General features: G+C 44.1%; 1 protein-coding gene across 1 annotated transcript in view; it reads left to right on the forward strand.

Moving 5' to 3' along the window:
- Window positions 1-4,848: 4,848 nt before the first annotated feature.
- The window catches only part of LOC309669383 (sodium-dependent neutral amino acid transporter B(0)AT3-like), a gene marked incomplete at both ends in the record, with an annotated part of 30,203 nt that continues 8,031 nt past the window's right edge, over window positions 4,849-27,020 (forward strand). The window contains 7 exons of the mRNA XM_082480031.1: window positions 4,849-5,005; window positions 14,603-14,743; window positions 16,300-16,437; window positions 20,515-20,696; window positions 21,108-21,218; window positions 26,487-26,599; window positions 26,823-26,951. Coding sequence (XP_082336157.1) covers window positions 4,849-5,005; window positions 14,603-14,743; window positions 16,300-16,437; window positions 20,515-20,696; window positions 21,108-21,218; window positions 26,487-26,599; window positions 26,823-26,951 — 971 coding nt within the window. The remainder of the gene's footprint in view (window positions 5,006-14,602; window positions 14,744-16,299; window positions 16,438-20,514; window positions 20,697-21,107; window positions 21,219-26,486; window positions 26,600-26,822; window positions 26,952-27,020) is intronic.

A 27,020-nucleotide genomic window follows, 5' to 3' on the forward strand; every position in this document is an offset into this window, starting at 1 on the left:
GTGCCAGTGTCTCACTACCCTCATTGTAAACAATTTCTTCCTTATATCTAGTCTAAATCCTCCCCCTTTTAGTTTAAAACCATTACCCCTTGTCATATCACAACAGGCCCTGATAAAAAGTGTTCCTATCTTTCTTATAAGCCCCCTTTAAGTACTGGAAGGCCACAATCAGGTCTCTCCAGAGCCTTCTCTTCTCCAGGCTGAACAACCCCAACTCTCTCAGCCTGCCCTCACAGGAGAGGTGCTCCAGCCCTCTGATCATTTTTGTGGCCCTCCTCAGGACCTGCTCCAACAGGTCTATGTCTTTCCTGTGCTGAGGACTCCAGAGCTGGATGCAGTACTGCAGGTGGGATCTCACCAGAGCAGAGTAGAGGGGCAGAATCACCTCCCTTGACCTGTTGGCCATGCTTCTTTTGATGTAGCCCAGGATACACTTGGCTTTCTGGGCTGTGAGCACACATTGCTGGCTCATGTCCAGCTTTTCATCCACCAGTACCCCAACTCCTTCTCAGCACTGCTGCTCTGAATCCCTTCATCTCCCCAGTCTGGGGATGAAGGGGGTTGCCCCTACCCAGGGCAGGACCCTGCACTCCTCTGTGGTGAACCTGATGAGGTTCACACAGTCCCACTTCTCAGGCTTGTCCAGGTCCCTCTGCATGACATCCTGTCTTTCAGGCATGTCAACTGCACCGTTCAGCTTGGTGTCATCTGCAAACTTGCTGAGGGTGCACTCGATCCCACTGTCTATGTCATTGATGAAGATACTGAACAATACTGGTTCCAACACGGACCCCGGAGGGACACCACTTGTCACCAGTCTCCATCTGGACATTGAGCTGTTGAACACTACCCTCTGGATGCAACTATCTAACCAACTCCTCGTCCACCAAATGGTCCAGCCATCAAATCCGTACCTCTTCAATTTAGAGAGAAGGATGTTGTGGGGGACCGTGTCAAAGGCCTTACAGAAGTCCAGATAGATGAAATCCGTAGCTCTTTCCTTGTCCACTGATGTAGTCATTGCATTATAGAAAGCCGCTAGGTTGGTCAGGCAGGACTCGCTCTTGGTGAAGCCATGCTGGCTGTCTCTATTCACCTCCCTGTCCTCCATGTGCCTTAGCATAGCTTCTAGGAGGATCTGTTCCATGATCTTCCCAGGCGCAGAGGTGAGGCTGGCAGGTCAGTAGTTCCCAGGGTCCTCCTTTCTACCCTTTTTAAAAATGGGTGCGATGTTTCCCTTTTTCCAATCACCTGACTGCCATGACTTTTCAAATATCATGGAGAGTCGCTTTACAACTATATCAGCCAATTCCTTCAGGACTCTGGAATGTATGTCATCAGGTCCCATAGACTTCTGTATGTTCAAGTTCCTCAGGTGGTCACAAACCTGATCTTCTCTTACAGTGGGAGAGACTTTGCTCCCCCAAGTCCCTGCCTTGCAGTCGATCCACTCAAGAGGTGTGGGGAGAGAGGTTGCCAGTGAAGACTGAGGCAAAAAAGTTGCTGAGTACCTCAGCCTTCTCATAGTCTGTTGTTACCAGTTTGCCAGTCTTGCTCATCAGGGAGGGTACGCTTTCTTTGACCTTCCTTTTCTGAATAATGTACCTCTAGAAGCCCTTCTTACTATTTGTTGCATCCCTTGCCAAGTTCAGCTCCAGCCAATCCTTGGCATTCCATCCCTACACAACTGGGCAGTGTCCCTATACTCTTCTCAGGACACCTGTCCCTGCTTCCACTGCCTGTGCATTTCTTTCTTGTCTTTTAATTTGACCAACAGGTCTCAACTCAGTCATGCTGTTCTCTTGCCTTCCCTTCCTGATTTCTTACACCTGGGGATTGAGAGCTCTTGCGCTGTATGGAAAGCATCCTTAAAGATCTGCCAGCTCTCTTCTGCTCCCTTGTCCCCGAGGGCAGTTTCCCAGGGGATCCTATTGACTAACTCCTTGAAGAGCTGGAATTTTGCTTTCCTGAAATGCAGGGTCCTGACTTTACTCTTCACCTGACCCATATCCCTCAGGACTGAGAACTCCACCAGTGCCTGATCACTGCAGCCCAGGCTGCCTCCAATCTTGATGTCACCACTTAGCTCACTTGTGGTGGTGGCCAACAGATCCAGTATTGCATCCCCTCTGGTAGGGCTATTACCTGGCTTAAGAAGTTATCCTCAATGCACTCCAGGAGTCTCCATGCTACTTTTCCAGCAGATGTTGGGGTGGTTGAAGTCCCCCAGCAGGATGAGACCCTGCAAGTGTGATGCCTCCTGTAGCTGGAGTAAAAAGGCTTTGTCAATAGGCTCCCTTGATTGGGCGGCCTATAGTAGACACCAACCACAAGGTTCCCTGTGTTGCCTCAGTCTCTTATTCTTACCCATAGGCTTTCAACCTGCTCGTGGCTATTCTTCAGAGACAGCTCTTCACACTTTATCCATTTCTTGATGTAGAGGGCAATGCCTCCACCCCTCCTTCCCTGCCTGTCCCTTCTGAACATCCTGTAACCATCAATAGCTGCACTGCAGTCATGGGATTCATCCCACCAAGTTTCAGCAATGGCAACTCAGTTGTAGCTTTCTAGCAACACAGTGGCTCCCAACTCCTCCCGTTTGTTGCCCATGCTGCATGCATTAGTGTAGAGGCACTTCAGCTGGGCTGTCGGCCATGTCACCTTGTTAGAGGAACACCTCTTAGTTCCTTTGGTGTATTTCACTGGTGTATCCATCTTGGCTCCTGTTACCTCAGGAGTCCCCAGCTCATCTCCATGACTGCCTATTACTTCCAAGTTCCAACCAGATAGCGCTGCTTTGGCTGATGAGAGAAGAGGTAATCTTGCAATGGGGCAACAGCAGTTCAGGAAATGGTAAAATTTGCCTTCTCTGGCACCCATGAACAAGCGGCGCATCACTTGCCGGGGGGGGTCCATGCTGGTGGGAGATCCAAGGCACCCAAGTGATGCAAAGCTTCTTGCCCTCACCTGTCACAATCAAGGTTGGTAGGTCTAATTCATGTACACACACGTGCACACACACCCCTACCTTACAACTAATTTAGGTTTCCAATTTCCATGTGACCCAGAGGAGCTGAGTCCCATTCCTTATGTGGTCACTGGAGAAAGAAAGGGGCACCATTAGAGCACCCAGGCCAAATGGCAGAAGCAGACAGCGTAAATGTCCCCTCTGCATAGGTGGTCCCCTTTGTTCAACTGCCCCTGTACACAGGCAACACATTTGTATCACTTTGCTCCTCTTTCTGTACACACTTTTTAGGAAAAGAATTGATTCAATTGACAACCTGACACTCCCTTATAATGAAAAACTCTTTCACAAGAAATAGGGATATTTGGGGTTTATCCAGTCTAGAGTGTATCTTTAGAGTAGTAGACCTGCTCTAACTGGAGAGTAAAGTACCAGGCATCGCAAGTGTATTTGAATGATTAAATTCATTTGCATTCCAATTTCAAATTTTTAAAAATTATTTAAATGTGAGTAATTATTTAAACTACTTAAAGATGTTATTCTGCAGTGGGGGGAAAAAGGTTTTGTCTGTTGAGAAAAAGCTCAGCCACCAAGAACAAGCACAACCAAGTTTGAAGTGGTCGGCTGCAGGTCGCAGGTGTTGGAAATGAGTGTGTCGCTAAAATGGTCCCAGCACAGCCCAAGGCATCTCCCAGCCTGAAGCGCGGCAGCACCAGGGGCGATGGTGGCGGGTGCCCCAGCAGCAGCGATGCTGTGCAATCACTGCCAAACCACGCTGCGTGCGCCGACTCGTGCGTGCCCTGTGAGACATCCTGATGAGGGACTTGGAAGTCGAGTTGCTCCACCTATGGATCCGGATGTTTGCAGAGCTGCAAAGCAGATGAACTGTGCTTGCCTGGGGAGACTTGTGGAGCCTAGGCTTGAAACCGACTTCTGGTTGGATGTCCTGAAACCTGACCGTATTTGTGTGCTTAGCTGCAAAGCAGGGCTTTTATTTCTAAGTATTTTGGGAAAAAATAAAAAAGTCCATCTTCTTCACTTAAATACTCCTCCCATTTCGAAAAGGGGAATACAGGAATAATGTGTTGATTTAGTGAAGCAAGCAAGCTGACTGGCTGATCTGTTTAGTGTGGAATGAACTGATTTGGCCAGCAAAATAGCGATACCCTGGGATAACTGAAAGACAACAGAAAAATGTTCTCACACAATTTCAATGGAAGGAAAGTACTCAGCTCTTGCATTCATCAGTAACTATTTAGTGAACAATAAAAATAGTCACTTGAGATTCATTGACAGGTGGGAAGTGATTAACCTCTAGCAGCTATGGTGAAAATGGACCAAATTCTAATGTCTGAACGTAAACAGTCTAATTTTTCTTGCTTTTTTTTTTAAATTTACTTTTTGCACTTGCAAAAGCTGTCTTCACTCATTTACCTGTATTAACAAACTAAGAAAGGAAATGGCAACACTTATTTTATTTACAGATTGTTTCCAAGTATTTTATAATTTTAAAAAGGTTTCTTTCTAATTATATTCAGTGTCACACTTCTCTGAAAGTATCTGAGAACAGAAGGAGAACAGAAAATAGAAATCTCTTTGATCTTGAGTTACCCATTAACAACATATTCCCAAGTTCTCTAACTATAGAAGGAGCTGCAAAAAAAATCCAGAGTGGTAACTCTCTCTATAATAATAATTCCTGGTTTTGTCTTTAAACTGCAGCTTTGGCAATGACACGTTCCTTTGCATCACATAAAAAGCTCCACCTCTCTTTCCAGGATCCTCCAGTCACCCCACATAAAACCTGTAGCAGAAGCAGGTTTGAAGCATCTTCCTATTTATAGGGAAAGGGGCTACGGAGCCAAGGATACTTCATTAAAATGTCAAAAGATTTATCAGTGCTGCCTGAAATCCCTAAAGAAGATGGCAGACCCAAGTGGGACAATAAGTTCCAGTATATTTTAAGCTGTATCGGATTTGCTGTCGGTCTGGGGAACGTGTGGCGATTTCCATACTTGTGTCAGATACATGGAGGCGGTAAGATCGAAATGGGACGTTGCTGAAATATTAAACTACAATTCTAATATAAATATACTAACTTAGGACGGGCACGGAAGTGATATATTTGCATAGCTTTTCTTTTTAACTATCTAATTCTCATAAATGTTTTGCACCCGTTAGATTAGCTTTTTCTATAGAAGTATATACAATTTTTAAATGATGCGTTTGTTTAGGAAATAAGACCAGACTGATGCTAACTTTCAGCAAAACTGATGTCAAAGTTCTTACATTGCTGCTACAGTCCCGGTGGGAGCAGGAACTGAACCTGCAGCTCGTTACCTTAAGGAAAAGGGAGAAGTCCTGGGGAGGCCTGAGTGAACCGGCTCCCAGACAAATGGCCGCTGCACTTTCCTTTGGGAAGGTGAGCGAGTCATTCCCCACCTTTCTCTGGTGCTCTTAGGAGCTGCCCCATCGTCTGGAACTGCCCCTCCACAAAACTAAACTGAGTTTTTCCGATGTCTGCGGGGCTGTTTAAAACACTCAGCTGATGGACCACCAAGAGGAGCCTGCCAGGTGGCACGGAGAGCTGCCCAAGCCCGTCCCTGGGCACCTTTCCCACAAAGAAACGCTCTAGAAGCAGCCAATTTAGCAAATATAAATGGATCAGAAAAGAGTACTTGATAACTCACCATTCACAGTAGCTATTGAGATCTGCCGTGGTAAGCCGCCTAAAGCAGAGTGAGATAGCAAATTGTTTCAATTGACTGGAGAACCATAAAATTTGAACCTGGAGAAGCCATCAAATGACAGAAAAAAATTATTAAATCCAAGCTTGTTCTACCAAGGTATCTGTATTACTTGATGAACTACATATATTTGAATCAACCAAGGAACCAAGAATGGAGGCTGCCATTAATGGAAGGAGGTATTTTAGAAAGAAGTAGCCACTCAGGGACTCTGGTAACTAACTGAATGGGTGAGATACAACAGGGTGTATCAGCAAAGAAAATCTTTGCATATATAAGCAGAGGACTAGGAAGCAGGTGGAGATATTGCTACTGATACTAAAGCAACTTCTGACCTTCTGACTTCTTCTGAAAGTCCGCTTTTCACTTGAAAAATTAGACAAAATGCAGAAAAGCCCCCAGAATTATTCAGGGTCTGGAAAATATACGGGACAAGGAATGACACAAGAATCCAATCTATTTAACTCATGGTATTGAAAATGAAAGAGTATGTTTATCACAGTCTATAAAAAAGCAGATGGAAATTATTTTGGTGGCAAGAAGCTGTTAATCGGTGAACTTGTAACAGCTGGAAGACCCAATTACACAAATTCAAACAAGAAAAGGGAAGAAGCAGTAGGTTAGATTCCTCCCATGTGACTTATTTATTTGTGAGATGTGAAACCCAGTGAAAATGGGTTCAGATGAGTGCCATAACTGGGTGGTTAGAAAGTCATAGGTGCAAGAGCACTGTTTCTCTATGTTTGCCCATGGACATGGCTGGGAAAAGCCTTCAGTTAATGATACATGCATTAATGAGACATGATAAACACCTTTAGAGAGACATCCCCCCAGCAGAAATGGCACAGGCCCTGAAAGGAAGCTGTCCTTCTGGAGCAGGAGCTGTAGGTCAGACAAATACTCTACAGCATCTCAGGTGGCCTTTCTATCTTGGAGCAAGGGAACAAGCATTCAGTATCAGCAAACACCACAATGAAACTAAACTAATGTAATATTTTTGTAATGTAATGAACAATTAACACAAAGCATTCAGTGAGAGGGTTTAAACTAACAGATGGGACCATAGCAAGACACAGCTACTCCGAACATCCCATTACAGAGTTGCTTCTGGGGCCACCAACTGCATAAATCTGCATGAACTTTGCGCTTCAGGGTTTTGTGCAAATCTCCATTACAGACAAAATATTGCTCTACTGCCTGTAAAAATGCTCTCACAGCTTCCCATGAAGCACCAAGGGTCGCTTCTCCGTGCTGGAGGCAGGGGTCTAGCTGTGGCCAGATGTTTTTCATCCTCTTCAGAGATCCCAGCGTCACTTCAGAAGATCAGCAACACTCGTCTCCTACCGAGGTTTGATCTCTCCCCTCCATCCCTCCTCTCTGGGACCCCCTGCATCCCTGCCTTACAGCCCGCTACCACCCCAGGAAAAGCATGAGTCCGAGTGTGAGGATGCCCACAGTAACCTGTCTCACAGACCACCCGGCGCTCAGAAAGTCTGTTTGCTCGTGTATCCAGCTCCTGAGCACTGCCGTGTCCCACGGGAGCTGCTAGGGGCAAAAAAAAAAAAAAAAGACAGGTTTTAGAGCAGGCATAAAGATAATAAAAACAGGAAGATGCTTCAGGGACAAAGGTTGGGTCATTCTCTTGCATCGTGAGTAGTCATTTTGCCAGTGAAAAATAGGTATAAAATAGCTAGCAGACTCAGTAAGGGCATATAGCTACTTAGCATCACTACAAAGAGCGGCACAAGACAGTGGTGAATAAATGTCAATGTATGGATGTGTGGCCAACGTTTGGTCACCGGATTTTAACGAAGGGCTCTGGGAGCTCAACAGCAGGATGGACTCAGTAACAAAGTGCTGTGGGGTTTGTGAACGATTTCTCCCAGAAAGCTGGCGTTGGAAGGGTTTGAGTCAGTCACGAAGACTACCAAGAAGACAAAGCTGTCAGGTTTATGCCAGTGTATAATGTGGTTGTGGTTTTCTTCTGCTAATTTAAGGCAGTGATGTGATTTGGGGTTGCATTTTTGAAAGCGAACAACTCAGACGCAAAAGCCCAACAGATTTCCAGGGGTACTGGAGCATAAATCCTACTTGTGTGCACCTGAAGATGTGAACTGGGGGTAGACCAGCAGCACTGTGGTTAACCAGGAGCCCTGAGAGGTGCTGTGGCTCAGTGCCCACAGCCACAGCCACCAGTGCAGCAAAGCCTGGTGTGGAAACGGCATAGACGTGCCCTAAGGATTAATGGCTTCTGGGGTACGGACCACAGTTTCACAACTGATTCGGGTGATACCCAAGTGTTTTAAGAGTTGGGCAATGCACTTTTCCTCATTTCTAGTTCTTTTAAAAAACAAGTGATAAATATGACTGCTTATATGTTTGTCTCATGTCAGCTGTTCTCATCAGACCTCTGGACCTTATTCATCGCACATTAGTGTTATTCAGTAACTCGGATCTAATATAATATCAGTTTTGCTGACATTTATCACCCGCTGTCGTTACTGATTATTTGGATTTATTGCCTGAGTTAAGTTAGTTATTTACTTTTCGTGACTAATGGACATGAAGGTTGTTTGCCACAGTAAGTGGAGACAAACACATAGGTTCCCAGGCAACTGGGATTGAAAAGAAGTCTCTAAATGGCCCCGTATATAGTTTGTCACTTAAACCCAACAGTCAAACATAGTTATCTGAGTATACTGCAACACCTCCCCCCCCGCCAAGTTCTAGCTGGAACTTACTGTAGTGTTGTACTTTTGATTATAGCTAGTAGATATATGCTTGCCTAACCCATGGCTATTAAAAATGTGCATGGTGCCCAAAGCTACAGAATAACTGAAAAATAGCTTTAATATAAAATACAGTTTCTTTCTAGGAAAATAAATACACATGAACACTAAAGTCCTGCTAAAAAGGGAGAACTGTTTACTTCTGAGGCAATGATTTACGGACTTTCATAACTCGTGGCCTACCTGAACTTTTGCTGGGAGTTGAACCACAACTTGCTATAAAATGCAGTTGACTGGCTCACTGTGTCCTCAGAAGGAAAATAAAATCCGAGAGGAACAACAGGTACACCTGGAAGATACTGAAAAAAAAAAAATAAAAAAAGAGTATGTTGGGAAGAGCAGAACTGTTCGCTCCGATAGATAAATGAATTAAGTTACAAGTAACAAACTTTATTTTCTGGGATTTTACCGTGTCCTGCTCAAGTCCTTGGTGAAAAGCTATGGCTCGATCTTTTCATAACTTGTCTTTTGTTGCCCTTTACAGCTCAGGTTGGTGCACGCTCACACACGGGTGCTACTCACTTGCATCCTTCAGTCACCAGTATTTCACAGGGAAGGTTATTTTATAAGTTGACCAAGGTTATTTTATAAGTTGATCTACAAGTGTTACCCATCTTTGTTGGAACAGCTATGGCCCCCTTGTTTTCTGGATATGGCTTTAGCTCCCTCATTGTTGCTCAAGGAGATATGGTCATTTACATGGGAAACTCAACCCTGCAAAATTTCAGATTCTAAAAGACGGGCAATATGTGGCCTGTAAGTCAAAATCAGAGCCATCAAAAATATGATGCACAAATACGACATTTATAGTAGCTCATACTTTTCATCTGGATTAAGGCACGTGGATAACACGTAACAAAGATCATGAAGTATTGTTTTGCGGAGAGAGGGGTGAATATGATTAAGTTGCTGCTTTTTTTTCCCTAACTGATGTCTTGATGAGATTTGTTGCTGTGTTGGCTACTACGCTGCTTACCTGAACTCCCATGGAGAAAAGGGGACAGGTCTGATAATCCCCGTGCAATAGCTAATAGATTTTTCCCTTTATCTGAACAAGTAGTTACCACCTATTGCAATTTCTCGTAGGTAAAACATAAACTATCACAGGCATCTTGCCATTTAGTTCTCAGTCTTTTGGAAAATGCACCCATCACCTTCTCTCCTATGTGCCAAACAGAACCGGTGAAGTGGATCTCTGAATGCTTGTTGCATTGTATTGTACTGAGATCTGCTTTCCGAATTTTTCAGACCCTACAGATGCGTTTCCTTTGAAATTGCTATTTTGCCACTTTCCAGGTCACTTCGGTCTTCCTCTTAATTATTTTTTTCCATTCCTAAATCTCTGACCTGAAGGTAATTTATTATTTGTGTCCCGGCCTTTCAAATGCTGTTGTGTCTTTAGATCATCATTTTAAGTTACTTGACTTACTTCTGCTACCTGATCTGCAGGCGCTGATAAGATGCAACATTGCTCATGTAGATCAGTTCCTCTAAGTATTTCTGTACCATTTAGGAAGTCTTCATAGGTACCTCAGCATCAAGCAAAGCTATTGGGTTTTGTATGGGAGCACCCAGCCAAACCGGTTTCCGAGCACAACAGGTGAGATGCAGGGAGCTGTCATCCGACTCAGCTTCATCCCCGCCTTGCCTTGTCTGTGCAGAGAGAACTTGGGGGGAGCTGCAAAACAGCTCAGCCCGGGGTTATCTCAAGATTGCATATAAGAACCGAAACCAAATGGCCCTTGACAAACAAAATGCCCTGAGTCCCATCCCACCACTATTCCCGTGACTTTGAGCGCCAGACAGCACAAATTGGCAACAAAGACTTAGCTATCGCACCACCAGAGGTAAATATCCCAGACAGTGTAATCCATTTAGGCATAATCCTGCACCCTCACAGAATCGGGAAATATAAACCGCAGAGTTTGGGGAGAAAAATGGGGAATCCTCCAACGATACAGCTGGCCTGTAGGAGATCAGTCCCCCCCCCATCCAGGACGGTGTACAGGGTAACTTCCCAGGGATTGAGCGACCTTACCTGAGAGAGGGTAAGTTACTAAGAAACATACGTACAGTATATGGCATGCTATTAAGTTTGTGATTGATGCACTCTTTTAAGGTATTAATATCTAGCACGCTTGTGATTTGTGTTGTTGTCAGGATCATTTGTAGCTTGCAATAGTGTATCCCGCTAATTTCTTTTAAACTGCAATAGTGTAATCGTCATTGTACACATAGAACTTGCAATAGTGACGTATTGAACCTGTGAGTGAAGTCCAAATAAACTGTTAATTTGAACCTCTCAGTGAAGTCCTTTTCCCCGTTTCGTCACATGTTTTCACCATCACTTCTCACTGAGGCTCAGCAATTTCTGTTGGTCTTGGTATGTCTTGATTAACAGGTCACCTGGCTGATACTTCAAACTGCTCTACATTTCCACTAGTCAGGTCTATTGCTCTCCCTTTCTAAGACATGACAAAGCCAATTTGGCTGGTTTGCTCTGTGTTGCCTTTTGCCATGATTCAGCTTTAGACTGCGCTCCATCGTCAGTCTCCTGGTCATTCTGCCCTCCGGTGCATCAGCAGCTCTCGACAGCCTGCCTGGTAGTTCATGCACTTTTCTTCCAGGTTGTCATCTGTAGGTGATATAACAAAGATTGTGCCCTTCCAGTGTCATTTTGCGGGCAGAAGGGTGACTACGGCTGAGCGGTTGCTTTTCTGACCTGATTAGCCTGTACATCAAGGAGATTTTTTCCTTGACCTTCTGTTAGTAGTGCTTGTATCTACTCGCAGGATGGATGCTTTATGCATTTTGAGTGTCTTTCTGACAGATGGAATGGTGCAGACAAAAATTTTCCCAGGTCACGCCTCAGGGATGCAACTAAATCGTGCCCTGGTGATAGTTTCGATTTTTATGGGCCTTTCTCCAGGCTTTTAAGGTACTTACGAATGCTTGATCACTATCATTTTCCTTACACTATTTTGGTTTTTGTTTTTTTTTTTGAGAGGAAAAAAGTTACTGAAGCTAAACTTGTGTTTTTAAAGGTTTCACACTGGGGAACCTTTGCTTCTTATGTGTGTCATTTATTTTCCTTTCACTGTGGAGCATATAGATCTAGAATAACTGGATATAAATATACCTAGAATATCCAGATATTGAATAATTTCCCCATGCCTCATGGAAGCCAAACTTACAGAGTTTCTGCTGTACGTGTGCTACACACCAGCTGGGTGCTGATAGGGTTTTGCCATGCCTATGTTTGAACGCGGTTTTGTGATACATGCTCTGTGTTAGGTACCAGCTCGCTGCTTCATTCTGCTTCTTGGATTTTCTTCTTGCCTTTTCCACAGTTAGATTTCTCATGGCATTTTTTATTTTAAAGAAGTATTTAAATTCTGGCACATCTTTCCCTATCAATCAAACAGAGCCCTTGACTATATAGTGCTAGAGGGTTCCCACGCACTATTAGGGATCTGATACCTTGCCGGTATTCTTTTTCTTTCTATAGGTGGGGGATTTTATTGTGGAAAAGTGTAAGCTTCAAGTGCTTGAGCAGACTCTTTATGCTTTTCCCGACTATTTCCGGTTTGCCTAAAAATACTGTAAAGCAAAGGAATGACTAACCGAAATCATATTTTTACACTACAAACCATTTATTTGAATTAGGTTTGAGAAAGATTAGCTCTGTTAACTGTCTCCTCTTAGCCCAATCTTCTGCCATATTTTCACATTTGCAGATAGCATACTTTTTATATCACTCTCATAGAAAACCAGTATTTTCTTTCCAAGTGTGACATTATGTTTTGCCGTGCTGTAAATATGACTGGAGATACGTACGCACCGGTACAGAGCAAACAGGCTTTTATCAGCAGAATATCTAAACATGCTCTGCTGTCAATGGTTCAACCAGCAAACGGAGCAGGGGAGAGAGATAAGAGAGGGCAGTTTGCACTAATTATTACACAGTTATTTCCAGGGAGATATGACACGGGAGATAGGGAGGTCCCTTACAGAGCGCCCTGCTAGCCAGGGCTCAGCATCACATGGATTGCAGCGAAACAGCTGCTGCCCGGAGCTGCTGTGGGACCACGGGCAGCCGGGCAAGCGTACAGAGTGCTCCGCACCGCAGTGCTCCGGTCACTCCTGTGAATATTTTGCTTTTCCCGGGAGCCAGCCCCAGGCATGGGGCCATCAGGAGGGCTGGGTGGGTGCCCTCAGGCGTGCTGCCTAGGGGGATATTGCAGCAGGTTTGAAGGAGAGAGTAGGGCTGAGCATGGCGAGGTGTTACTGAGTTCTCGCGGAAGAGACCTGCAAATTCCTTAATATTCACATGGGAGCTTCGGTAGGTAGGTCCAGGTGAGATTTCATCAGGCGGTAAACTACTTAAAAATAAACAGACTACTGTGGTCCTTAACTCCTGCTGTAAATCTCTCCCTTATGTGAGGTTTGTAACAGCCACTTTAGAGCTTCCTCCAAGCAAGGGGACTACTGAGCAGGGGTACCGAGGATCCAAACTGAGGATTTAACATACCGGGAATTAACTGCGAGGCTTCTTTTTCTTTTTTTTTTTTTTTTTTTTTTTTTTTTAACTGCAGCGTAGCAGTTAAAAACATCTTAAGAAATCAGATCATAAGGAGGGACACTTATTTCCACCTTTGCCAAATTAAGAATAGTCCTTTGTTGAGAAGTGCTTTGCTGATTGTTGTTCCTCTATATTTCTTGATAAAGGGCTGAACTATTAAACAACATACCTTCGCCGGGTGTTGCATGTAGTTATTGCAGTACCTCGCAATATGTAGCACGGTTATTGAGATACCTAGCCCGAGTGATTTGATTTATCTGCCCAGCCTTTCTAAACAGTCCATGATTGCAAAACACAGGATCCGTTCCAGGAAGAGACCAGAAATCCTCGTGCGTTCCCTCAGCTCCTCTCTCCGGGCCGAAGACGGAGCAGAGAGCCGAGCTGCTCCGCTCTGCTCTCTTGGCTGGTGATGGTGAAGCCGCTCTCCCTGCCGGACTGCAGGGAGGGCAGGGGGGTTCCAGAGCTGAAAGAGCAGAGCTGGGCAGGCTCAGACATGAGATCTGGAGGCCAAGTTGAAATGTATGACAAGGCACAGGTTTATTGACAAAGCGATAAGGAGCACAATGAGTTGGTGGGAGGACTGGGAGGGGGCTGAGGCAGGACTTCTTTGTTTCCCCAGAGAAAAGAGGCTGCGTGGTCACAGCCGTTGTTGGTCTAAAATTCGATCTATCAGACCATTCTAATTTAATTGGGCATTTGGGAAGGTGCTTTAAACATACTGATGAAACTTCTCCTGGCCTCATGAAAAATCAGTATCTGTGCAAACATGTATCCCTTCTGAAGGAAGGTGGGGGAGATGAGGCGTTGCACACCATATTTTGCAGGGACGGGCCAGGCTGCTGCCAGGGTTGGTACCCATCCACCAGCACCCAGTAGCACACGCTGCCTCCGGCCCAAGGGAGCTGCTGTGAGAAAAACATGGAAGATGCAGAGGGTACCAGTGGGGTTTCAGTGCTCCCACGTCTCGCAGCACAACTCCCGCCTTGCTTTCAGTTCTTCCTTAGCCAGAGGCTCTCTGCTCTGAGCAGCACTTCATGCAATGAAGTAACCTGGTTTCTTGGGGGTCTCCAGCGTAAAATCCTGCTTTACCAGGGGAGGACAAAGGAACACACGCCTGCGAGCTTTAGGGAAGGAAACAAACAAGATGATGCACTGAAGGGGAAACAGATGGTACAGGGGAGAGGCAAACCCTTGTGCTTTATGAGCAGGGGGAGAAAAGAAGATGCTTAAAAAAAAGGGAAATGGAGAAAATAGCAATGCTATTTATAACGCACTGTAGCAGTGCCTGAGGGGAAGTGTCCTGCAGCCCTAAGCATCCCAGTCCTTCCTCCTACATCTTCACCAACAAAATTACCAGTAACAGATGTTACTTGGCAGGTATCCCTAGCAATGCTCCCCCTCTCAAGACATCCTACAAGGACTTTGGTAGGGTTATAAAGCAGAAAAATTATCAAAGAGTAATTTCAGTGAGATCCAGAAAATCATGTGGCTCAGTGGCACTTAATTGTGTTTTCAGGGGCATTCCTGATCCCATACTTCATCGCTCTTCTCTTCGAAGGAATCCCACTGTTGCATCTTGAACTGGCCCTCGGACAGTGCCTGAGGAAAGGCAGCATCGGTGCCTGGAACACCATCTCACCTTACCTCGGAGGAGTCGGTATGTCTCTCAAGGTCCTACCTCAAGGAACCAGAGCTGAGATCCCACCCAGCACTCACTTCCTACAGACCTGTGCCCAGTGCTTCTTAGGATGTAAAAAGAAAATCTTTACCATGAGGGTGGTGAAACACTGGAATAGATTGCCCAGAGAGGTGGTAGATGCCCCATCCCTGGAAACATTCAAGGTCAGGCGGGACGGGGCTCTGAGCTACCTCATCTAGTAGAAGATGTCCCTGCTCATTGCAGGGCAGGATTGGACTAGATGACCTTTAAAGGTCCCTTGCAACCCAAACTACTCTATGAGTCTGTAATTATCTATCACTCCCATCAGGTGTTACTGTAGGTACATGGGAGCCTTAAACGTAAACCTTCCCATTCCTACCCTATCTTGGAGCCTACACCAGAGCTGCCTGACCGCAGTGCTTCTCGCTCCTCCCTCACAGCCCCTCCAGGAGCCAGTCTGCTCTGTCCAGGGTCAGTCAGACTGGAGAGGGGACAGAAAGACAGGAAACCAGGAACAGGAGCCTGGTACCTCCTGAAGAGCCCAAAGCAGCTGGAAAAGTTCCCCTCCACAAGAAAGGTGCACAGTGGGGCTACGGAAGGGAAATTATCAATATGTCTGGGCACGAGGGACAATCCATGTGGCAGTGTGCACCAGACCAGTGTGCAGTCCTCTACCAGCAATTTTTTTCTGTTTATTTAATTTAATATACACTGAAAAAAAAAAAAAACAAACATATCTTGTGTCCTGCGCACATTGTTAGGCTGCAAAAAGCGAATGGGAGCAGCCAACGTCAGAGGGCTGAACCATCGGCTCTACAGGTTTTGAGATAGCACCCTCCTGCCTGCAGGGGCAGAGAGAAACCCTTGGATGCTGCAGCCAGGGCTGCTGGATCATGTCCTGCTTTGAGCAGGTGCCTGAAAATGGGATTGGTAGCGACAGCCATGCCTGTGGGGGGGTGTGGGAGGAGAAGGGGTGGGTAAGAGGAGTTATCAAAGGGTCAGAGGGCAACCAGGAAGAAATACCAGGCAGCAGGGTGGTGGTGCCAGCTAAACCCATCTCCTACAATTAGGCATGTCCATCCTCCCTTCGCAAAAATGCAAGCAAGCAGAATCCGTGGTGGTGTTATTCTTCCTTCCTTATTGTAGGAGCAGAACAGTTACCAGTTTAGGGCATACGTGCATGATTTGGCACACAAGAGTGCCCTCACACAACTATAGCGTGCTGTGAAACTCCAATCTCTTTTGCTCTCTGCTATTAAAGTTGTCCCACGTTGTAGAGAACAACGAATTATATACTAGAGCAAAGATTTCCACCCTAATCTTCCATGTAAGTGAGGAGTGTCAGCCCTCTTGGAGCAGGGCTGGTGAGCTGGGGGACTGTGCACCAGTGCCTGGCTCCTGAGAACAAAAATGCCCATCTTTCATGTGAAAAATCTCTGGAGAGGAAACAGAAAATCTCGAAAAATTAGGAAACGTGAGCTTCTAAGAGAAAATCCTGTGACCGACAGTTTTTTCCAAAGCTTTTGTAAAGTGAGATCTTGTGCTTTCTGCAGGGGTTGGTTCGTGGATGGTGTCGGTTCTGGTGAGCTTATACTACAACACCGTTCTAACCTGGGTGATGTGGTATTTCATAAACTCCTTCCAAGAACCACTTCCTTGGAGTGTTTGTCCTCTAAATGAAAACAGAACAGGTAACTACTATTTCAAGTGTCACTGCTTGCAAAAGGACGATCACAAACATCAGAGTCTGGGGGCTAGCAAGGGGAAGAGAGATGTTTTGTTTATTTTTTTATGCTTGTGCTATGATATAAATACCAGTCTGAAAAAGCGTCCTCTGCTCTTTGCCTTTGGAGAAATAGTGCTTTATCAAAACACATTTGTCTGTTATCATAAACTACGTATCAAGACATGTGAGATTGTTAGCATAATTAAGAACCGAACTTATGACTACATGTTTCAGTAACTGCTTTAAATGAGACTTTCAAGTTGTCATTAGGCGGTGATGCATTGGTTATGACTCACAACAAGCTCTTTTGGAGATCTTTCAGTACATTTGCCATGAGAAAGATCAGCTGAGTTGCCAGAGCAGGAAACACAACCCTACCGGCGAACTTTAGTTTCTGCCTGTAGATTGCCGAGAGAGTGGTATAAAATAACAGTGGTATAAAAAAAAAAAAGAAAGAAAAGAAAAAAAAAAAGAGAGAGAGAGAGAAAGAAAAAGGAGCAACTAAATAAGCAAAACACTTTTGAGGTAGCAGAAAAACTTCTTAAAGAGGGAATCTTTGAGGCTTAGACTAACTACCTATTATGAAACCTTTACTAAGACCAAAGACAGTGTACCTAGGCAGGAAAAGGAAGATTGCTCTCAGCTCTTTAAAATTATTTTTCAGCTTTCTTTTTTGTTCTGAGCATGAGAGACAACAAGCTCCAGGGCAGAGCAAGAAACACAAAAAACCCAAAAGATAGCAGAAGTCAACATTCTTTTGGAGACCTCAGGACTATTCCAGAGTAGGAAGACGATTAGACGTCCTCCTGTCTTTGTTACAGAAGTAGAGAGAATTATTTGGGTCTTAAGAAATAGGATTCTTTCATTACTCATGATACAGACATTCCAACTAGCGAGCTAAACAAATGTTTTCCAAACCTGCTTTGGGAGATCAACTTTTTAATCAACTATATCGGTATACAAAACCCCTGCATTTTTAGTTAAGCATCTTTTAGAAAATATTGAAGAGGTCCTTTAATAATGGATTTCTCAATACCAGTACCAAGATGGGAAGAACCTGCACTTCTCCATCGCAATGGCAATGCTCTCTCCAGGGGAGCTGCTTCCTAAGTGAGTCAAGCAGCAGCTGATCCCATCTGCCAGGCTCAGCTGCACACAGACTAAAATGGCATTATTTCAGGCTCGGATACTTGAGCTGGGACTAAAGGGTCAAGAGCAGCCAAGCTTTTCACTACATAGCTCGTTACCCATACACCCTGCTGCGACCCACAGACTTTCATTCAACAGCCGGAGAGCGCATATTCAGAGGTACCCGGGACCGTGCTGGTCAGCGCGTGTCCAGGTGCACATCTGATTCTTTTAATTCAGAGCTGAGGAAAGGACACCAGCAAGGCCGAGTACACAAGCGTCCTCATACACCGAAAGAGCATCATCAGCCTCAGGTGTAATGACGTTTCAGCGGCAACCGCGCTTTCAAGTGTAAATTTGTCACTGGAAAGTCACTTGGCTAAATCAGTACACCACATACCTGTAAGTTACTTCATTCTCTACCTTGCGATCTCACCAGAGCAAGATTTGTTTGAAAAGTTTCATAAAGCCACGATGACCACAATCATGACTACTCCTCTCCATCAGCCTTTTGCCAGCGAGGCCAGCTTTCCCAGAATTTAGCCCAGAGTTGAGGTCAAGATTTTGCCACTACTTATTCAGGTCATTTTTCTTGCTTTTCAAAGGTAGGTGCCCTAACTCTTTGTCTGCTAGAATTTCTGTAGTATTTCAAGATTTACAAACAAGGAATCTCCTCTGCTGTCTCTGCTGGGATTTGCGACATCTGTTCTATTAAAAATTTATCATCTGTAGATTATTTCTAATGTAATCTGCATCTTCCAGAGGACTTTTACTACTTGGCAGTCCTGTTATGACTCTATTTTACAGAAGAACAAGGACAAAATGATGATTCACCAATATTAGCTTTCTTACCTCATAAATAACAATTTTATGATGTCTTCTGTCAGAGTTTCTTCTGTGCTTTTGAAAGATCTTCCTTTAACCCATCTAGGGCTGACAGCTCTGCACCCCAGGGTCAGGTGGCAGGGGGGGAGCCTCTTTGGGGCAACTCTGGGGCACCTTTCCACAAACCTCTCCCAGAATCGGGTTCCGCAGTCAGTCCTTTCTCCCGAACCACAGCAGAAGGACCTGCAGCAGCCATCTCTTCCAGAGGCTGGAGGGTTGTGAGGCAAGGATGGAAGAGCAACAACACTTTGCTCCCTCCCTCTAGTTGAAAAATACTTGAATTAACATCACCTGCATGACAAGAGACTCCCTAAAAGGAATTTATGAGGGCAAAAGGAGTACCAAATTCTGCTCACCTTCGAGATCACGGAGCTGGCCGCCTGGGAGCACCACAGTGTGCTTCCCGGCTGCAGCCACGGGGCAAGGAACTCAGAGGATCCCTGAGCTCTGCTGAATGGCTCAATTGCCACATTGTTGATTCACTTGTTTTTAGAGTTTTGTTGTGAACGGTGCACTTCAGAAGCGAGTGAAAGGTCACAAGAAAAGGGGGAAACGGGCCAGTTTGAGAGTTCGATTGAACATTTGTTGATTTCATCCAACAGGAAAAAATTCTAAATGGAGGGAGTTGTTGTTTCTCATACCCACAGGATTATCTTCCTAAAATACATGAATGTACCCAGCTCTGGTGTTTACACAGCAGAGTAAGGGAGGTTTCCTGTAGCCACTTACCTCATTCAGCCACCACAAACTTACTACCAATAAACGCAGCATCAGGATGTTGCTGAAGTGCAGCGTTTGATCACTCTCCTGCCCACGGACGTGCTCTTCCCCTTCGTAGAGTCACGACTCTACTTGATGACTGACTGACCCTCCTGTGCCAGTGGCATCAGCGGTCCCTTCTCCAGCCAGGGCGCTCAGCCGTTGATGGCAGGAGAGCGGCAAACCACCCTGCGCGAGCTACTGTTCTCGTTGCAGTAGGTAATCCCAGCAGGAGCTGATAGCCAGAGCTCACAAGACTCAAAATCAGGTGGTGGTGGTGGGGAGTTATGCTACACTTGAGTGGGATTGTGTGCAAAACAGTAGCTTCAGCAGGAGAAGCCGCAGGAAAATCAGTGTACTCTCCTAGGCAGGGGAACAGAGGAAGACATGCATTCAGGTCTCCACAGGCAGGGAAAGGAGAAAGAGCTCCCCCAGCCTTGGTACGTGCTGGACCTCCTGGTTACAGGGTTTGCTGTCAGTGCTGCCTCTGCGCTGTGGGACCCCGGCTCCTGGAAACTCACAGGGCTGTCTCAGGCTCTTGGGACTCACCTGACTCTGGCCATGAGCAAAGGCAGGAGCTGCAGCACCCACGTTCCTAAAGACATCAGGTCAGTGGGTTTCCTGAAGATCCTGTGTCAGCCGCCACTTCAGGCATTTAGGTTGCATGCAGGCAAAGGGGTGAACATGGGTCATGGCGTACGTCACGTTCCCAGTTCCCTCCTCTCCAAGCGCAGAGCCTGACTGGGGAGTGCCCGGGGTTCCTCCTCGCAGAAGTCCTGGAAACACGAACCAAAAAGGCTGATGCTCGCGTCTTGCCCCACTACAGGGCCATGACATAGCCAGGGGGTCCTGGGCTTAAATGCATCCTCAGGTGCCTGGATCTTGTTACAGCTCCACCAGCTTTTAGACACTGAGCTAAAAAATTTCAGTCTCCACTGCAATTACAGTTCACATTTTACTTTGTACTGACTATGACACCTTTTCTATTTAGAAAGTTATCACCTGCAGCAATGCTGGTGATGTTCTGGTGGAGGTCTCACGTAAATCTCGCAGTCTCAGCCTGCTGTGACAAGAGTTTGTCTTGCTGCACATCCCAGACAATGCAGAAAGGCCAGCTCAATCCATCTTGTATTTGGTTTGGCAGCCTACAACAGACTGTCCTGCACTCTCCGTTAGTACAAGGTTTTGCTTCCTAACCATACAGCGAGTGGGAAAAATATTACCAACTTTAAAATTTATTCTTACGCTTGCCACATTTTTTTTTTTCCAGGGCTCAACGAAGAATGTTACGAAAGTACCGCAGTAAATTATTTTTGGTACCGGAAAACTTTGAACATAACACCCAATGTCACCGAGAGTGGCACTTTACAGTGGTGGCTCATTTTGTGCTTAGCAACTTGCTGGGCAATTGTCTATCTCTGCACCATCCGAGGAATTGAAACCACAGGAAAGGTACAGGAAGGACAGAGAAGTGCATTATCCCTCACTTTGGATCCTGCTCTCCAGCTACTGAGTTTCACCGCCTAGGAAAGCCTTCCCCATTTACCACACTAGTACCACCTTAGTGTGCTCCTTGTCCAATAAAGCGGTAACAGTGCTACAGGTGGCTCAAAATGACACTGCTTTTCCATTGCAAACGCTTCTGCCCTACCTGTCGCCCTGAGTTTTAGGACCAATTTTTTTACAGTTTTAGGACCAATTTTGTTACAAATATGTTCTGCAAAAGCACGTTCTGTTTCGTTTAAAGATGGTAATGTTCATCTGTAGCTGTCTTATCTAGCATCAGGACTGTATGTTGCAATAACTTAAATAGGATTTATCAATGTTATTGTCAGTAACTGTCTATCCGTCTTCTTATTTTAGGCAATTTATGTAACGGCAATATTTCCTTACCTGGTCCTAACTATATTCCTTATTCACGGACTCAGTCTACCAGGAGCCACTGATGGTCTGGCTTACCTCTTCACCCCCAATGTAAGTATCGCTGCTATAGTCAGAAATACTATTTTTCCTTTTCCTCCCCCTCAGATCTCATACTGTATACTCATTTTCCAGCAACTCCTGATCTAGCTCCCTATCCAAGAGCTCAGCTAAGCTCATTTTTCTGAGATGAAGTGATTTAGTATCTTAATACGCTTTAGCAAGAAAAGAAGCAGCAAAGTATTTAACAATTCAGTAATAAGCATATCAGAATATATTGGAAGATTATGTTATGGGTGCCTCAGTCTTGAACGTGTAAGTGAAACTGATGCATTTCACTAACAGGATCGCCTCTTTTTTGCACATGATAAAGATGGGATTTCCCTTCCAATGCTATAAAATTTTCAAACTTTAATTTTTTAAGCATTCACAAGGAAAACAACTGAGGAATTACACTGCAAAGTGATTATTTTTTTTTTAGGGTTGAAAATAATTGTCTCCTATCCCTGTTTCTCCATAGCTGAAGTTTTCCCTTCCCTGTAGCTGTCCCTAAAAGACAGAACTGCTGGAGAATGCTCCTCTCCCATTTTTTCTCATCTTCTCAAAGGGACAGGAAGCCCAGATCCCTCCATATGATGGCCATTTCAGAAGGACCTCTCTACAATATTCTTAGTAGCCTTCCCAAATGCAAAGTCCAATCGTCCCACCAAGTGGTTGCTATCAGTCATAGGCTCCTCACAGCTCTGCATTTTGTGCTAAAACGCTCCGTAAAGCGGTGAGCATAAAGGAGGAGAAGCAGCACCCACTGACAGATGGTCTCAGGGCATCCTCTGCCTCTGCAGCCACAGCAGTGCTTCCCACCACAGCAGCACCGGGTATTTCTCTTTCCCTTCCTACAACAGAAACATAGGCATTGAGGAAAACATAAGCCAAGAAGCCCATAAATACATTACACGCCAGCCTGGAAAGGGACAACAGCACGAGAAAGCTCAAATGAGACACCTCTTTTATCCCTCCCCCTGCAAGCCCAGGGGCACGGGCATCTGAACCATCTAAACGCTGTCAGAGCTCAAAAGGGACAACCTTAGTCTTTACAGGAGATCAGGATGTGCATTTGCATTTTTGTAGGGCCCAGACAGGACAATAAATGCTTGGTGCAATGTCTAAATGAAGAAAGCAGGTTAGACAACACAACCAGAACAGGACTTGGCCTTTGGTCTCAGCCCGGCTGTTGGGTTTCTCCGGAAGAGCTCAGGCATCTTCAGGACTTACGATCATTGCACAGTGAACTTAACGCAAAACCTAGATTTGTGTGTATTCACAAAGCCTGGAGGTATTGCAGTGCTGAGGTGGAGTGGATCGTCATAACAGAAGAGCCCAGATGGTTCTGTAGACTGGCACCAGAAGTCAGAATGAAAATCCAGCTGCAATCAACCTGCAGTTAATGATTAGTTGGTTTGAGGAAGCAGATCCTGGGGACATCCTTGAAGAGTCATCTGAAGATGGTTTTGGTGATGAAACAATGTTCTTATCTACAAACATGGAAAAGCTGATGCAACAGCCCGGTGAGTGATATCTGCCATGGGTATTGCATAGAAAATTACAATGTAGGACAGAGAGATGGCTTTGTTAAACTAACATACCAACTGCTATGAAGGATTTTGGCACTTCAAGGACTTCAAAAAGACAGTAAGCATACAGCTGCAACTTCTTTTTTTTTTTTTTCTCCCCCTTAGCCCACAACTGCGGTACCAGTACTGCCTTTGTCTGTTAGCTTGTTTAATGAGAAACTATTCCCACCACTGCCATCAGTAAACACATGCGTTTTTCTTGTTATACTTCTCCACAGGCAATGTCCCAGAGTGAGTTGTACAGATGGGTTGTTGGTTTGTGGGCTTTTTTGACAGAGATTTACCCGTCCCACCCAGACCACATTAGCTTACAAAACTATAAAGCATATTCTTAAGTGTGTGCTGTTTGCCTCTTCTTTTCCCATCTTTTTGCAGGAAGTTTGTAAAGTTTTAGCAAAATAAAGTGAGAGTTAGCTCACCTACTGCCTGTTTCAGCCTGCTTAAAACAAACAAACAAACAAACAAACAAAAACAAAAAACAACCTTCTTGACATGCTCCTCATTGGAGGAAATCTTTTCCAACTTTTTTTTTCAACTTTGCAGTGCAACAGAAATTGTAGTTTCTCTGTAATAGCTGCCACATCCACTCTCTGGTAACTCTTACACCTCGCTGTTGTTTTTGAAAATCTGTGAAAGTAATACCTAGTGCTAAAAGTCACATCTTACCCAGTTTCAACATCATAATCACCCAACTGAATTTAATTTTTTTTCCAAACTACCGTTGTTTAAGTTTCTTCACTTCCCAACTTCGTATTTTAGTTCTCATTAATAAATATCACAAATAATAACTGCATGCATATGGGTTTTAAATATGTCAGGCTGTGGTTTTATTTTCATGAAGAAATACATAGTCAGCTTTTTGCCATCTGACACACTTTCACACCTTAAATTCTAGTACAAATAATGAATACTTCTTTTCATTGACTTTCAGACATGGAGAAGTAAGTCTGACGATTTACTCACCCTCTCTAAATCCTTGGCTACCCGGAAAGCAAAGCTGCCAAGAAAACAAAAAGATAATGAAGTTACGCTTATGGACCTTGAGGGGAAAGCAGAAGTTGTACAAAGATGAAACAACACAGGAGCTGGAACAGAGACTTTTGGAAAGGTTCTTGGAAAAAAAAAAAAAATAACCAGAGGCAACAGAAAAGGGATCCCATCAAGCACTAGCAATGGTCTCTACACGGTTCAGCTTCTGAGGACATCTGTGTTGGCTAAGGAGCACAAATGTCTCCTTCTCCAGTCTCTTTCACAGCTGAAATAGCTTCAGAGACTGTAAATATTTGGGGGTTCTCGAAATGAACAATTCCAGGAACTTGGTTGGGCAACTGATACCTGCACCCAGAGCTCTGCAGCTATTCAACAAACAGTAAGAATAGCCAAGAAAAAGAAAAAGGCAGCACAGGCACCAGATCCTCTATCACAGAGGCAATTTGTAATTTTTTCCTCTACTTTGCAATTTAGTTTTACACCTGATGTATTACTGTGCATGGACACTTAAAACTCTTTTCAAGGTACCTGGTCTGTCCATATCATTTCTGGCATTAAGGAGAACAAAAGCATGACCTTAATGAAGTACTGTCTTTACATGCAGTATTATGTGGCCACATGCTTACGAGAAAAGCAATAGCTGTTTTTACACCAAAATTACACATCATAGGGATCCCAATATTTTTTAATTGTGTTTTAAGAAAGCTTCTGTCTGTGTTTCATGTGTTCAAGTGGCCAAACATCTCACCATCCAGCAGGGAGCAATTATGCTTCCTTCCCTCATTACTCCCATGCTCATTCATTAACATTCTGGTTGTATACCTTCATCCGCATGTTTCTAGCCTCAATAGAATTTTTTCTTCTGAAGACAGGCTTATGAAAACTGCATGCCATATTCCTGCAAATATAAAAAAACATTTAGATTCATAATTATTTGCTGAAGACCAGATAATGACATTGCCACGGCATGCTTGCCTGTCCACTATTTCTTCAAGTTTGGGGGTTGATTAGTATCTTTTAGAGTCAATAAATGCATTGCATCCAGTACCAAACTAAACTATCTCCAGACTCATTTGCCAAAGTCCCCAGCCAGAAAGCCGGAGCTGTAACAGTCGCATCTATCGACACCGACAATTGACTTGGCAGCACTTAATCAAACTGTGAAGGCCACGTAGCAATGAGAATGCTGAGCTTCTGCACCGCAGCAGCAATCTTGTTCTGCACCTCCACAAGGTCCTGCCAGTGAGCACTCTGGCACTGCAGCGTTTGGTTTTTTCAAAATAAACCTCTAGAAAGGTTTGCCTCAGCTGAAGCATTTCAGCCAGTAATTAATATTTTTTTCACATTTTTTCACATTTCACAGGAATGCACATATCTGCTTGCTGTGCTATTTTGTGCAAAAATACACAGTTCTGCTGTGGTCAAAGCCCTGGCAAACTTGCGGAGAAAGCATCTCCAGTAATGGCATTCACTTCATCCACCCACACTGAGGTGAACCCCTTATTCTCACTCTTCAAGCTCAGGCCAGCTTCAGAGAAACCCAAAATGCTATTAAGAGTCTTTTGGCATAATTACCTCTCATTCCTACGAATGCTCCTCGAAGGATCATTCTTACAGACATTCCCGGTCATGCACTAAACAGCAAAGGCACAGAGACACGACACAGAAAAGGCACCATTCGCCCTACATGACGAGGATGCAGATTTGACTCAGACTGATGTAAAACAAAGTGAAAGACTCTACAGCCCTGGGATTATTTTTTGGGCCTGTTGGTTTTTAAAACACTCATCCTTAACTAATACTGGTTTCTATTGCCCCTACTTGGTAACGGATTGGAAAGTAATTCACCTGGCAGGGTATGAATTTAACACACCACTTCTTAGTTTCTACAGGAAACTAATATTTATTGAACACATTTACATTTTGCGTATTACTTATGTTTTATCTTTTTCTTTTAGACTGATTTTAATGGTGAGATTCCTTCTTAGTGCAGCTGTTTACAGTTGCATATTATTCTCTGTAATCCAATAATCACTGACTTCTTAATTTGGCTTCCTCTATCACGCTGCCCTTACATCAAAATTCAAATTTCTCTCTGCTAATTTCTCCTTTTCCCTTATTTTTCCTATGTTGCCCTTTTATCTTTTGTTGCAGTTTTGACAGTACTTTGAATCTAAGATGCTCTTTTTAATGAATATCCTCTTCTTGTCTGCTTGGTCTTTTAGTCTTTTTTTATTTTTTTAAGCTAATTTGGACAGTTATGGAATTACTCTGTGTCTTAAAACAATGAAGGCTTAGTATTTGTTTATACAGTCTTAGGAAGATAATATTCTTAAACTTTAACTTAAAGTTACCCAGTATGAGGTTAACAAAAAGACATAAATTGCAGAAAAAAGTAAGGTACTGTCCCTATTGTGTGCCTAATGCCTATCATTTAGAAACACATATTTGTCATCAGACAGAAGAGCTGTACAATGAAACAGATTCTATAATTACTACATACATTTAAATAGACCAAATTATGTCTTCAGAAAGACCTGCTTTACTGACATGTTTCGTACTAATTTCCATTTTCAGTGTATTTAGACGGCAACACAACCCACAAATTCAGAAGTAAAATAGGAGATAAGGTATGTGAACTGGGACAGAAAAAGAAGTTTTAATTTAAGCCTAATACGTGCATCTATTCCAATTATTTCAGCTAAGCACTTTGAAAAACCCCCGTGTATGGCTTGATGCAGCTACCCAGATTTTCTTCTCTCTCTCTCTGGGTTTTGGAGGGCTTATTGCGTTCTCAAGCTACAATCCACCAAAGTAAGTAACTCTTTTGTTAGGATATTTATAAAGGATCTTATTTTTTCTAACAGATCTTAACAGCTGCTGTCTTTCTAAAATGCCAAATAGATTTTTTTCTAACAGGAAGGGGGGCGGGGGGAAAATTTAAAAAAATAAAATGTTTGCAGAAATACCTGAGATAATCACAGAAAAAATATGGCCTTTCTTTTAGTCACTTGACTTGTCTGAATGCTATTTCTAGAAATGACTGTGAAAAGGATGCTGTGACAGTAGCAATTGTGAACAGCATGACATCCCTCTACGCTTCCATCCCAGTCTTTTCAGTTTTGGGGTTTAAAGCAACCACAGCCTACTGGGACTGCTTGGACAGGTGAGGAACTTGTGTTTGCAGTGTTATACTGTGGTTTCAAGGCCTAAAAAGGTAGTGTATTACTTGAAA

This window comes from Vanellus vanellus (genome assembly GCF_965231255.1).
Source record: "Vanellus vanellus genome assembly, chromosome: 2".
In the NCBI taxonomy this organism is placed as follows: domain Eukaryota; kingdom Metazoa; phylum Chordata; class Aves; order Charadriiformes; family Charadriidae; genus Vanellus; species Vanellus vanellus.